Source organism: Gadus chalcogrammus, chromosome 18, assembly GCF_026213295.1.
Source record: "Gadus chalcogrammus isolate NIFS_2021 chromosome 18, NIFS_Gcha_1.0, whole genome shotgun sequence".
Lineage (NCBI taxonomy): Eukaryota > Metazoa > Chordata > Actinopteri > Gadiformes > Gadidae > Gadus > Gadus chalcogrammus.
In genome coordinates, this window is record NC_079429.1 from 14,642,408 (window position 1) to 14,657,669 (window position 15,262).

Consider the following 15,262-nt stretch of genomic DNA (forward strand, 5'->3'; position numbering starts at 1 on the left):
TAATGCAAGATGATTAACTAAAAGACAGCAAAACGTATATATTTTTACAATTGAGGCAAAAAGGGACAGATCCAAAGATCAATAATCCTAGTGACCCAATGGATCAATAACCCTATTGGTTTGACCAGACAGCGCCTGGCATGGCATGGCTGTCACATGTCTTCAGGCAATGCCCCCCTAACCTAACCTATAGCCGGGAGCGGGGCTAAACGTACACGAAGCGCTTCAATGTTTCCGGTTGGAGGGCCGAGAGAACTGGAATGTGGTAAGAGGGTCACACAGAGGTCACACAGAGGTTACATAGGGGTCACACAGGGGTCAAAGGGTCGAGGGTCTGACCATGGATATTTTCTGTAGCTGCTGCTGTGTTTGTAATGAGATGTATTGTCTTCTACAATAGATCCTACTTGGGTACTTAAAGAAATTTAAATTTTGCTCTGCAAAACAGCTTGTGACTTTTGGTCAGACATTTATATTTTCAGAAGCCAGAGACAGTTCCTTCGCCATCGCCGCCCCTACTCTCTGGAACTCCCTCCCTCTGGCCTTCCGAAACTCAGAAACAGGTCGTTCAAAACTCAACCTAAATCCCATCCCTTCAGGCTTCTGGTTGGGCAATGACCCATATTTCATTGGTTGGTGCTTTGATAGGTCAGCCCTTGCTCCGAGGTTGACCAGAACGTACATGTACCTGCAGAAAGCTATGTTTTTACCTGTAGAAGATCTTCACTTAATACTTCAGTTTTTTCAGCCCTGAGGGAGAAATAAGCAGAGAAAAGAAAAAATGGGTTAGAAAAGCAGTTAAGACTAGCAACATTAAGTAAGTTATTACTGTGGTAAATGGGCGGCATAGCTCATTCCACAAAACTCAGCTGGGGGGTGAATTGCTATGCAGATTGATTTAGCTGTACAGGTCCCCGGGTCATTTTCAATAATTGGAATGGTTTATAATGCCATCCCCTGGGAAGTGCAAATAGGGTGTGTTTGGAAAAATGAGAGTGTGAACGATATTAATATACTAACACTTGAATTTGGGATTTGTTATTGTCAGTTTCTTCTTGTGATCATGGGGTCATCCTAAGCTAAAGTAAAGGTGTTGCCTTGCCCTTATTAAAATGTAGCATAGCGTACATTTGCGATTGCGATCCCTTTGAACTATATTAAAAGTGTACATTCTAGGTGAATTTAGGACCCAGTGGCACTCTCCAGAAAACACTGATCGACATGACAGGATTTTTGTATCGTTGTAAATTGGTAACAATGCCTTGAGCAGTGTTTATATCGAACCCATCAACTTGAAAAATACCAAAGGCTAAACGGAAACACTGATTAAATCCTTGTTGTGAATATTTCACATGATAACAATACCCCCTGTTAAAATATCAGCCGCATTCTGTTATCTTCCAAGTGGGAGAAATCTATCCAATCAAATTATAATTGTGTGTGTGTGTGTGTGTGTGTGTGTGTGTGTGTGTGTGTGTGTGTGTGTGTGTGTGTGTGTGTGTGTGTGTGTGTGTGTGTGCGTGCGTGCGTGTGTGTGCGTGTGTGTGCGTGTGTGTGTTTGGACGGTGTATGAATCAAGGCTTTCACTATATTAAAACCATTATTTCTCTCTGAGTTTGTAATGGCCTGAAGGGAGGAATTAGCATTGCCCCCTGCAGAGCGAGATTCAGCTCCCGTACACCATTCACCATCATGCAGAATCATTGATAACATGTTCAACTTGCAGAGAGACAAGCAGAGAGAGACACGTAGATGGATACTTGCAGTATAACTATATATTTAGCTAGCCCACGAAATGTACTGTAGGTAGGCCAAACACTAATCCTCAATAAATGATGTGAACATTTGGGTGACATTCTTTTGTATTGACAATTAACTGGACACTCATCTTCTAGTTAACCATCAGCCTGCCGGATTAAGCAGCTATTTGATAAGAGGGACCAGGACAATAGAGTAGTCTATTCAAACACAGCTCTGCATGAAAGACAGCAGTCCATTCAAACACAGCACTACAGCACAGACAGAAGTCCATTCAAAGACAGCCCGAAAGCAGAGACAGAAGTCCATCAAAAAACAAATGACATAAAATGGACATAGGTTAACTAGCAAGGTCATCCAGGAACGGATAACCGGCAAGGTCAAGGTGTAAAACAGGGGCAGATTACAAATTATTCACTCACAGACTTCACTAGTGCGTTACATTCACTTCCTAAGGCAAACTCATACTGTTAATAAATGACACTGGAACTCATTCCAGACTGAGCAGCCTGTGAGCTGAAAAGCTGACGCTTCACGCCTTAAAAACAACCACAACATGGGAGGAAGACATCCTGAAAGGTCACCAAAGAGGTATCAGGGTAAGGGAATTTCCCTGAAAGTGGAAGCTTCCCCGCGATGAAAACCAAGCCCATCCTAAAACATACTAGTCAATACTGTAACCAAATACAGTTAATACTGTTTACTTCCCGAGCCTGGCTCTCCCTGACAGGGAACACTGTTCCTGTGGAGCAATTTAGATTTCTTCTTCAATTTCTCCGTAAAATTTTGATTTGACATCTTTGGTAAACATGTATTTCTGACACAGCAAAAGGAAACTAGTGTGCCATGCGTAACTTTGAGGAAGTTTATGAGAGACCACCGGTGGATTCATGTACACTGGTAGGAAGGAACCAACGCATTCTGACATGAGTGAATAAGAACAAATCCTTTACTCTGACGGACGTCCTCAACACCCCAGGCTCATTGAGGATTGGCCCGTTGAGATCCCAAGTCTTGTGTACAAATGTCTTCGGCTTTAGACCAACCGGCTTAACAAAGTTAAATATGAATAATAAATATTAATATCCAGACATAGTAATACAATTACATTTAAACCAACAGAGTATACACAACACTGTACTCTATTCTCTCCACCCCTCGACCGCCCTCTACACTGCAAACAAACAAACAAAATGACAGCTGTGTCGTCTTGAAGGAACGTCGAAATAGTTAGATTTGCAGAAAACGTTTCCCCAAAGAAGAGAGGACAGGAGACATCTCCTAACCACACACAGCTTACCACCCTGTCTCTCTGACGGCACCGTTACAACATCCTCCATCGTCCACAGCGCTCAGAGAGTCAACTCCCTCCGAGCCCCCCCCCAAAAAAACAGACCGGCTATAAAGTCCATGGAGGAAGTACCACCGTGAGGACCAGGGAGACAGAGAAGGGTCCGGTGGTTACACCACCAGAACCCTGCCTGGTGCCGGTGCTGTGCAGGACTTACAGAGCCGTGCGTTTCTTGCTGGAGGCTTTGGTACGGGTGATGTGCAGCTTTCTCTTCCACATGCCCCCTGCTGTCGCTGGGAAGGGACCCGGCTGACTGACCTCAGTCTGGGGTGAACCGAGTCAGGGAGAGGAGAGGAGGAGGAGGAGGAGGGGGAGGAGGAGGGGAGAGAGAGAGAGAGAGAGAGAGAGAGAGAGAGAGAGAGAGAGAGAGAGAGAGAGAGAGAGAGAGAGAGAGAGAGAGAGAGAGAGAGAGAGAGAGAGAGAGAGAGAGAGACAGAGAGAGAGAGAGAGAGTGGTGGGCGGAAGGAAGGAAGGAGGGTATTGTACTGGCTGAGACCTGCCTATCTGGTCCTTTCACTATTTCAGTCATCGCCCAATTGTGTGGACAGGTCTGACACTATTGCTTACTTCCCTTGTTGGCTTTCCCTGACACACGCATGCACACACACACACATACATCCTGTGTGTGTGCGTGTGTGTGTGTGTGTGTCCCTGTGACTTATGCACATATCTATAGCTGATTGTGCTGATAGGACTGACGCATTGACAGATAGGTAGTCACACAAACGGACACACACAGAAACACACAACCAACAAAAACGAGGAGAGAACTCAGTTAGATTCCAAATGATAGAAGTTATGATAACATCTTAAGTGTTGGACACAGATGCTGGACACGATGTATATACAGATCTGATTGTATATCACCCTGGCCAATTGTATAGTTTGTAATGTAATGTCTCAAAATGACCAGCAGGGGGCAACTTTCAATAGCGTAGTTTGCCCACACCTCGCTGACCTAAACTAAGACCTAGCCACTATAGCAGTAGTACACACACACACACACACACACACACACACACACACACACACACACACACACACACACACACACACACACACACACACACACACACACACACACACACACACACACACACACGCACAGCAGGTCAACGCACTGACCAATCAAAAGGAGGTTACCACAGTCATGTGGGTATGGATTGTCTCCACAGAAATATCATTGAAGGGTCAACACAGGTTCCCCCCCCACCCTCAGCGGTGAATTTAATATCAGCTCTGTCTCCAGAGCAGCATTACGGTACATGCTTACATTCACCGGACTTCTACATGCATTCTGTTCCGATTGCATGGTAAAACAAATCAAAACACAGCCAATACACAAGCATAACTGCCCCCCACACATCCATCATGGTTCCGTTTCGGAACGCAATACATCGTCTGTAATGGTTCTGGTAAATGAAAAAGAGCTGACATTAGCGGGCGAGAGCTCTGCGCGTGTTTCCCCGACTATGACCACGCCTGGGAGAGCAGTCCATTAAGAGAACAGCGTTGGCAGCCCCGAGGCAATCAGAGGTTGGCTGGAGATATTGTGAAATGCACCAACTACGGTGTTAAGACATAGCACCCTTATTCAGACCAAATGAGCAGTTTGAAGGGGAGCGAAAAAGAGAGAAGGAAAGCAAGAAAGATGGAGGCAGAGAAAAATTGTATAAGCAAAGGATCCCATTTCATACTTTGACAACTCTTTCTCTTCTCATCTGTTCAACAACCTACACCTCTCTCTCTCTCTCTCTCTCTCTCTCTCTCTCTCTCTCTCTCTCTCTCTCTCTCTCTCTCTCTCTCTCTCTCTCTCTCTCTCTCTCTCTCTCTCTCTCTCTCTCTCTCTCTCTCTCTCTCTCTCTCTCTCTCTCTCTCTCTCTCTCGCGTCCTTCCTCCCTCCTCTCTCTCTCTCTGCAGCCTATTGTTTGTTGATGGGTATACTTACTAGCAAGGGTAGGTTTGGCCTTCCTGGCCTGCATAGAGTGGCTGGTGCAGATGGCAATCAAAAATCTCGATAGCTTGAACCCGCCCCCTCCATCACCGCCTCCAACTCCCACCCAACCTCCTCCCTGCCTCTCCTCTCATTTCCTCTCCTGCAGCAACAGCAGCCTCTGACGTCACACTAGGGTTTCCCACACAGGCAGAGAGACAAAGAGAGACAGCGGGGGAGAGAGAAAGAGATATATATATACATATATATATATATATATATATATATATATATATATATATAGAGCGAGAGAGAGAGAGAGAGAGAGAGAGAGAGAAAGCTATAGTGAAAGAGAGAGCTACATCGCTCAAAGAGAGAGTAGAGAGGGAGATGGAATGAGAAGGAGAAAGTGAAATGAGAAGGAGATTAAATAGAATGTCAAAAGGAAAAAAAAAAAAAGGGTAAAAAGCAGCATGGAGGTGGAAGAACATTGCTAGAGAGAGAGAGAGAGAGAGAGAGAGAGAGAGAGAGAGAGAGAGAGAGAGAGAGAGAGAGAGAGAGAGAGAGAGAAAGAGAGAGAGAGAGAGAGAGAAAGAGGGAGAGACAGACAGAAAGACGGACAGAGACAGAGAGAGAGAGAGAGAGAGAGAGAGAGAGCGAAAGAGAGAAATAGAGAGAAAGAGAGAGAGACAGAGAGAGAGATAAGAATGAGGAACGGCAAAGGCATTTTTTCATTAAACCATTTCTATAACCTAAAACCCAAACCTAAATCTATAAATACAGTTTATTCCATTCCACCTCAAAATGTGATGATGTAATACCAAGCCTACAGCATTAACCCAACAAGAAGGCTATTGATAAGCTATGAGAATACACATTAACACCACGATATCAGCTCTGAACACACAGGGAGAGTGAGAAGCAGCCGTACTGCGAGGCTCGAACACAGGGGAGTCCAGGGGCTATTTCAGGACTCTTTCATTATCTGTCGTATCTCTATAAACCCGTCTGGGCGTTCCGCATCGCACAGGAGAAGGAGGAGGATGAGGGAAACAATATTGAGGATTGCGGGGAAAATTAATTTGACAAGTGGAGTGAGGGATCACTTCTTGCGAAGGAGGGACGGCGTCGACCCATACTCCTTTAACAATACATTGTTCTCACAAACACTTTAAATCGTTTAACTGGCACTGGTACTGAAAAGGCAAAGAAGTCTTTCCTCTCAGGGTCTCAATCCATCCCAAAATGTGCGCGCATGGGACTGAGGCCTCTGAGTATCAAACACGTTCAGGCCATGCCGAATGAGAAACAAGTCAGAGTCGGTGAGGCCTCTCCCAGGCTCCGCCTCCTTACGCCTCATGACATCGCGGCACGAGTCAACGAGCCGATCCATCACCCACCAATCAGAGGCTTTGTGATGAGTCTTTAATCACTCTGTTCTAGTCCCCCACCTCCCCTTGCTACCTGAACCGCCCGCCTGCGACAAACGGGCACCGGTCCATCCCCGCGCAGGTACGACCGCTCGGCCCCCCGAGGGGACCAGGCAGGGGGGGCCCAACCTGAGGCCCGGGGGGGGGGGGGGGGGGGCGTTTGACAGGAGGACAACCCCCCGCCGTCGGGCCGTCTTTATAAATGGTGCATTCATCCAACGAGACGGGTGAGGAGAAGACAGGCTCTGACAGGGGACATCACCGAGCCAGCAGGGTAGGATGGGTAGTCATTACGTGTGTGTGTGTGTGTGTGTGTGTGTGTGTGTGTGTGTGTGTGTGTGTGTGTGTGTGTGTGTGTGTGTGTGTGTGTGTGTGTGTGTGTGTGTGTGTGTGTGCGTGCGTGCGTGCGTGCGTGCGTGCGTGTGTGTGTGGGGGTGTGTGTGTGTGTGTGTGTGTGTGTGTGTGTGTGTCTGTGTGTGTGTGGGGGTGTGTGTGTGTGTGTGTGTGTGTGTGTGTGTGTGTGTGTGTGTGTGTGTGTGTGTGTGTGTGTGTGCGTGCGTGCGTGCGTGCGTGCGTGCGTGCGTGCGTGCGTGTGTGTGTGGGGGTGTGTGTGTGTGTGTGTGTGTGTGTGTGTGTGTGTCTGTGTGTGTGTGGGGGTGTGTGTGTGTGTGTGTGTGTGTGTGTGTGTGTGTGTGTGTGTGTGTGTGTGTGTGTGTGTGTGTGTGATGTTCCTTGATTCAGAAATATATGTTTTTTGTATGTGCTCAATATACATTGAAAACGAAAGGTATATGAATATATACATAGTGGCACATACAAATTTACTCTGCACACATATATGTCTGTTATAGATAGATAGATAGATAAATACTTTAATAATCCCAGAGGGAAATTATTTACGGATTTACTTATTCCAAATGTGTATAGATATATAAATATACACCTTTAGTATTCAGCGTTTAATGAGGTGATGAAGGACACACTACTCCAACCCCCCAAAGAGAAGCGTTCCAGGTGAAGACCGATTGCCCACGACGCCTTGCTCTGCCGATCCCTGGAGGGAGTTGTTGCCATGGTAGCAGTGATGCGTTGTTGAAGTAAGAGAATGGATGGAGGGACCAGAGGGGGAGAGCGCGGGGAGAGACGCGGGGGTGTGCGGATGAACGGAGAACAGTGGTAAGGGGGGGGGACGCCTGACTGAAGACAGCAGAGCACGCACCTGAGAGACGTCGCTCTGTCTCACTGGGTGCTGCTGGTGCTGCTTTGATTTGTCTCCGCAGACCCAATCAACACACACACACACACACACACACGCACACACGCACACACAAAACCACCCCCATCCCCCCCACACACACACATACCCAACCCCCACCACACCCGCAAATATAGTCTCACACACACACAACAACCCCCCCCCCCCCCACATTCACACACACGGTCACACAAACAAACAGTCAAACCCACACACACACACACACACACACACACAGACCCTTCCCCACCCCCACACATACAGTCACACACACAGGCAGGGTCTGTATCTATCTTGATCTCTCCATCTGTATAATTCTGACTCTGATCTCTTTCGCTCTCTCTGTCTCTGTCTCTCTCTCTCTCTCTCTCTCTCTCTCTCTCTCTCTCTCTCTCTCTCTCTCTCTCTCTCTCTCTCTCTCTCTCTCTCTCTCTCTCTCTCTCTCTCTCTCTCTCTCTCTCTCTCTCTCTCTCTCAGTTCCCTTTTTAACACACATGAACACACACACACGAGCACACACAAAATCGGATCAATCTATAGCTCTTTGTGCATCCTGAAGGTCATCTCTTGTCCTTTTACTATGGTACGGTAAAAATATTATCGGAATTGTATCTGCATGTCCTTATGAATTAAAAAATATCAATACAACATATATTTATACGTGTGTGTATAAATACACCCTAAACACACCCTAAAAAATCGCATTAAACACCCATATGCCATTCTCTGACTCAAAGAAACATCCGATTGGTATTCTGAGGTAATGGCATAATCCATTCTATTCAAACCACAAAACTACAACTATGGATGATATTTTACCCAGTGAGGATAACCTCTGGTGCTTTAAATGATTAATCCAATAGTAAATATACCCTTTTCCCAGTAGGAAAAACATAGGTGTAGAATTAATTAAGGGTCCGTCCGATTAAGCCATAACAGTTTACAGACAGTTTTTAGACAGTTTTTAGACAGAACTATTCAAGTAAATGCACATGGAGCCTGCAACAGAAATGAATAAAACCGACAGGATTGATGGTCTGTGAAAGTCACTCCACTGAACAATTATTGAATGTAATTGTGTGCATCACAAACACAAATATGCGTTGATTTTCAAGTTCAGATTATACAATCATATGCGTAAAAGTTTCTTGAATTCTACAGGGTACGCGACGGAAATTGACACCCCAACACCTCGCATGGCAGCCTGCCTTCTCTTCCTCCAAAGCACCTATTAAAATGCTGCTCACTACCAAAAGAAACTGCAGACAAGGTCAAACTCTTTCAGAGATGTGGCATTTCACAAGGAGTCCTAAATCCCTTCAGCTTCTCTCAAGTGAACACTATAAAGTGGAATGACTAATGCCAGACTCACCGAGACAACTTTAACCCTGTCTGGATGCCAACAGAGTTACAAAACACCCCAGAAGAAAACTCATTTATTAAAAAAAAAGACATATGATACAGGCCTCAAAGATTTAATAGTTTGCTCTTTGAGATACAGATGTTTCAGCAAGAGATGGCACAACACAGTAATAGAACATCTGTCTGTGCGACGGGACAACATATGATGTATGACTGCTCTTACTTGGACAGATGTGAATAAAGTGATTCATTCATGATCGCACCATCTGTCACAGAGTCACAAGTCCTCTCATGCAATGTTGTACTCTCTGGGATCGTCTTAAGACTTGACTAAAGCTGTTTCAGAGCCTCACAGATTTACAAGGCTGGACTGAACCCAGTCTCAGAACAGAAAGGCTCAGTCTTCTGAAAGGGAAGGGTATGGAGGTGCTGAAACATTAGTGATCCATACACTGTTGGTTTATAAATTCTTCAACACTGGCTAAAAATATGAGCAATGCAATGTAATCATAAGTTCTGCTGAGTACGGTAGGGGCCTCATTTAGCATTCACAATGCATATAGATCAGCCGGGAAGTTTGGCAAAGTTATTTTTGCAAGTCACTAATGTAGATTGAAGAAGCCCACATAACTGAGAGCATAATAATAATGAATGTTATTTATGACGCTTTACATCAAAGAAATGATCTCAAAGTGCTACATTGTACAAGAACAAAGGGCAGAAACAACATGAAAACAACAACAGCTAAGGCAGAGAGAGGCTGTATACACTAAAACTAAAACCTAGGCACAGAGAGGCTACATATAATATTTTAAGGTTTAAAATAGCAGTCTAGCCAAAGGCTTTTCTAAAAAGATAGGTTTTCAAGCCTTTTTTTAAATAATCTGCATGTCCTGCACTGCTTAATTTACCAACTCTATGCACACATATGCACACACACATACACGCACACACACACATATACACACGAAACAAACAGATGCACTTATACACAGACGAAACCAACACACACACACGCACGAAACACACACACACACACATAACCACACGAAACACACACACGCGTGCGCATATACACACAGACACACTCGCACGCACGAAACACAAACACACAAGTGCGAGAGGTCGGAGTTCAGCCTCGGCTGTGGTTGATCGAGAGAGGGTAAAGCTCCCCGGACACTTTTAAGGATAACGGCTCGTTGTGTATGATTGTGGATGTGTGGAGCTTTGTTCTGGAAAGCCGTTGATTTTGAGGATCATGTCCAAGAGTGAAGGCTGCCCGCACACCAGCACCATAACATGAGCGTGTGTGTGGATGTGTGGATCTCTGCCTGAGCGGCGGCTCAGTTTGATGTCCGTGCCGAGGGAGGGTTAAGCATCTCAGTATAACTGACATCGAAATGTTCGACATTGTGTGTGAACATTTCACACACAATGTTGCACATACGGTACTTAAAAAGCATCAAACCAAAAAAAATAATCAAGTATTCGAAGCTGAAACACTGGGTTCACTGGCTTTTTACTGATGACATGGAGAATTCTCTCACAACACGGGTATGGCAGTGCTAGTGTGTTCCAAGTCTCCAGTCTTAACCTTCGGTCTTTACCTAGCACTCAACAGCAGGGCCTTATTCTCCGTGTATGACATCATTCAAATCACTGCGATATCAAAACCAAACCTAATCTATGGTAATGCCTTTCATGTGTGCTCACACACAGGTCTTCCCCTGTGGCACAATTAGCAGTTTTCGCCGTAACGCGTCAACGGACAGACAGGAAGTGGATACACCAAACAAACGTTGCAAGGGGCTTTCCCACAAATGAGTGAACATCTGGTGTAGGGACTCAGGAGCTGGAAGAGGAGAGGTGAAGGCTCCTGTGCGGCGACCGGCCCAGCAGACCAGCAAGACCGGGCCACAACTGGGCTGCCCTCAACCAGACTGCTCCGGGGGGGGGGGGGGGGGGGGGGGCTCACTCAGGCACATGTTTATCCTAGCAGTCAGGCAGATCTGGGATGCTGCCTGAGTGTGTTGTTTTTCAGATTATTGTAATTAATTCTATATCTTTCCTCTCTCTCTCTCTCTCTCTCTCTCTCTCTCTCTCTCTCTCTCTCTCTCTCTCTCTCTCTCTCTCTCTCTCTCTCTCTCTCTCTCTCTCTCTCTCTCTCTCTCTCTCTCTCTCTCTCCTCTCTCTCTCTCTCTCTCTCTCTCTCTCTCTCTCTCTCTCTCTCTCTCTCTCTCTCTCTCTCTCTCTCTCTCTCTCTCTCTCTCTCTCTCTGTTGCTGATTGGACTCCAGACAGATTGGTTGGACTCTGCCTCAGTTGAGGGGATTGAATCATGCAACGTTGTGGTTGAGCTCAAACAATTTCAGACAATGACTAATAGGTGATCAAGGGCGAGAAGACAACCACACACAGACACACACACACACATGCACACCCACATGCACAAACACACACACTACAACCCCCACACACACACACACACACACACACACACACACACACACACACACACACACACACACACACACACACACACACACACACCACACACACACACACACACACACACACACACACACACAGAATAATCAACAAAAAACTGCCTTCTGTTTAACGTTGGCATCCACCAGAGCTATGAAATCATGTGTGTGTGGGAGCACGTGCGTGTGTGTGTGTGTGTGTGTGTGTGTGTGTGCGTGTGTGTATGTGTATGTGTGTGCACACATATGTGCAAGTATGCATTTACAGCCTCTACTGTCACTTGTTCCGACCTATTTGTGGTCGTTGGTCTCCTTTCCCCCAGTCCATCTCTTCCATCTGCTCCGGTCCCGTCCAGTTGGAGAACTCTCCTGCGCACCGTTCCTGCAGTTCTCCAGAGAGGAGTATTGGCACGGCCATGGCGGCCTTTACTCCTTAATCACCAACTCTATAGCCCGACAGAAGGAGCCACACGGTGTGTATTCTGCACACATGACTCATTAACACCAGGGAGGAGGCCTTCGGGGCGCTAAGCCCACATGGAGTCATAAATTAAATCTCTTTGCTCTGCCAGTCGTGATCCGCGGTGGAGGAAGTGAAACAGGCTAATGTGAGACGTGCACGGCGCTGCCCCCGTTTCTGAGCAAACGGACTGGGAACTTGAATGAGCATCGCCGGCCCTGATTGGTCGACAGACCTTCTGCATGCGGAGACGCACGAGAACACAATCTGGCGTGTGACCGCACATGCTCGCAACAAATGCTGCTGCTCCTTTCGGGAATGCCGAAGCTTAGTGGATGGAAATGGGCGGACGTACAGGAAGACCGACAATAAGGCTGAACAATTATACACTTAACGCCGTAAATGTCCATGATTAACATCAGCGCATCAACCCGGTGTGTTGTCTTGTTTGATAGCTTTTTCTGCACAAGCCCCCGTGCATTCAAACACGCACACGTGCACAGACACACACACACACGCACACACACACGCACACACACTAGGCACAATACGTTCTGCTCAAAATAATATGGACGATTTGATTTTATAAAGGACTACCACTGAGCCCGGAAAATGAGGTAAACAACACTGGGATCCACGGACGTATCCGGTGTTCCCGATGTGCGTCAACTCATTCAACTGGTGGAGGATAATGTAACCGAAGCCCACTGCGGGGGGAAGAGTGCTAGCCCACTTTCCAGGGTGTAGCGAGAGGGAGTGTCTGTTATTCCCCCAATAGGAAAACAGCAGAGAGTGAGTGACAATAGGAACAAGTGACTGCTTGGCCTCAACGGACCGCATTTTCCATACCGGGAATGTGGTTTTACAACCTCTGCTGCCTCCCAAGACAAAAAGATGAACCAGAAAGGTTCATGACAGCAGGATGTGTGCATGTGGTGTGCGTGGTTTAGGTGTGTGTTGGTGTGTGTGTATGCGTGTACATGTTTTGAAAACAACATGTAAACAACAAAAAACACATGTATTGCCTTCATTATGTCCGTGTGAAAATATGATAGCAGAAACGCCCCTGCATTTTGTGCATGTGTTTGTGCGCATGTATGCGAGCACTCTCTCTTCCTCTCGTGCGCTGGTGTCTATTGAAACATCACAGGCTGCTGGTCGCTTCCCTCTCTCTCTTTATTTAGCTTTGTGTCACATGCCGTCACACAACAGCAGGTGGAACCCGTGATTCACAGCCGCTTTGTCACCGCTACACAACACACCGCTACACAACACACCGCTACACAACACACCGCTACACAACACACCGCTACACAACACACCGCTACACAACACACCGCTACACAACACACCGCTACACAACACACCGCTACACAACACACCACTACACAACACACCGCTACACAACACACCGCTACACAACACACCGCTACACAACACACCGCTACACAACACACCGCTACACAACACACCACTACACAACACACCGCCCATGGACATCAGAGCTCTGCAGGTGCCTTTAACAATACCATAGGGTGGAGCCGCATGGCTAATGCATCACACACACACACACACACATACTGTACACGTACACATACACACAAACACAGACACGCACACTGAACACATACACATACACACACACAAACACACACACATGTACACATTCAGACACACACATATACATAAACACACACATACTTTACACATACACACACACACACACACACACACACACACACACACACACACACACACACACACACACACACACACACACACACACACACACACACACACACACACACACACACACACACCATACACACACACGCACTGCCTGTAAAAAGCTATTTTTATGGAAATAGCCTGCACTGTCTTGTCTTTAGGCCTGGAATGATGATACAACTTCCAGGGACGTTTATTTCATTGAACCACAAGTTATACCGGTTCTGCTAAAGGGTATTTGTGAATCATACCGCACAGCTGCATATGACAGTGTTGTTATGTTTGCTTCACTCATTCACCATCTATTCCTTAACATCGTCCTGCAATACCATAGCACAGGACAGCTTCCATGCATCCATCAAATGATTTTGCATATTTACACTGTATAATTGCTATGCATATTTATTTATCCTCCCAGCAAACCTCGGCATAGCCTGACCAAACAGATTTCTCTCAGGCTCCAAGGACTTCCAGAAAAAACACAAATTCCTCAGCTTAGCGGAGCTCCCCTGAGATTCCTCCAGCTTTTCCTTGGACCCACAAACAGGGTTGTTTTCTTAAAGACCTGTGTTAAGACCCCCACAGCCTTAGAAAGATACCCCCACAGTCTTAACACAGGCCCTAACTATTCAAAACCACGACAAAAATCAAGAAAGCCCTCGCTTTCATCGGGCTTACCAAGGACATTTGGTTCTGTAACGTGGATTTCAATATCTTTGGTGGCTAAATCGAATCACGCATGACCAATTGAAAGGTACTGGGTTTGATCCCCAATGGCCGTGGTCGACCTGTAGGCATCGTTTAGCGGGATGTCCTTACCTGCCTAGCCTACCTAGCTGTTAGCTAAGAATCTCTCGCAGACCTTTTTATTGCGGCCTTTCTTTTCCCTGAGTTTAAGGGGACATACCACCAGGTGTGACTGTGATTAGCCTTACAAGCCGTTTCGAAACCTGGTGGTATAATATGTCCCCTTTAATTATCTTTTCCTCCTAGTCTTGATAATACATCATCACATTTTGAGGTGGAATGGAATAAACTATATTTATAGATTAGGTTTGGATTTTAGGATATATAAATGGTGAAATATGATGAAATATGCCTCTCTCTCCCTCCCTCTCTCTCCCTCCCTCTGTCCCTCCCTCCCTCTCTCCCTCCCTCCCTCCCTCTAATCTAATCACCTGCCAGGTGACTAAGGTCATTCAGCTCGTCATGGGAAACGCGCGCCACTCAGTCGGGAACGGTTGCCGAGGGTTACGGTAAGAACGGGGGGGGGGGGGGGGGGGGGGGAGAGGAGGGGTCAAGGAGAACCAGAGGGCGAGAGAAGGAAGAAGGAAATGATAAAAGGTGGACCAATAATGGACAATAGCGGCCAATGGTGTGCGTCCGTCAGGCCCGTGCGGCGTCGGTGCTGGGTGCGCTCCTACTGCCTCAGAGGGGGTTTATCATGCCAAGCACATACTGGGACTGTCTGTCTGACGGATGAGTGGAGGGAGGAGGCTG

The 15,262-nt window shown here is 46.6% G+C and overlaps 1 protein-coding gene across 1 annotated transcript in view; it reads right to left on the reverse strand.

Moving 5' to 3' along the window:
* Positions 1 to 3,329, reverse strand: part of LOC130371180 (rho GTPase-activating protein 44-like) — a 32,068-nt gene extending 28,739 nt beyond the window's left edge. Inside the window, 2 exon segments of the mRNA XM_056576855.1 lie at positions 711 to 750; positions 3,267 to 3,329. Coding sequence (XP_056432830.1) covers positions 711 to 750; positions 3,267 to 3,328 — 102 coding nt within the window. The 5' untranslated portion in view covers position 3,329.
* Positions 3,330 to 15,262: the final 11,933 nt, after the last annotated feature.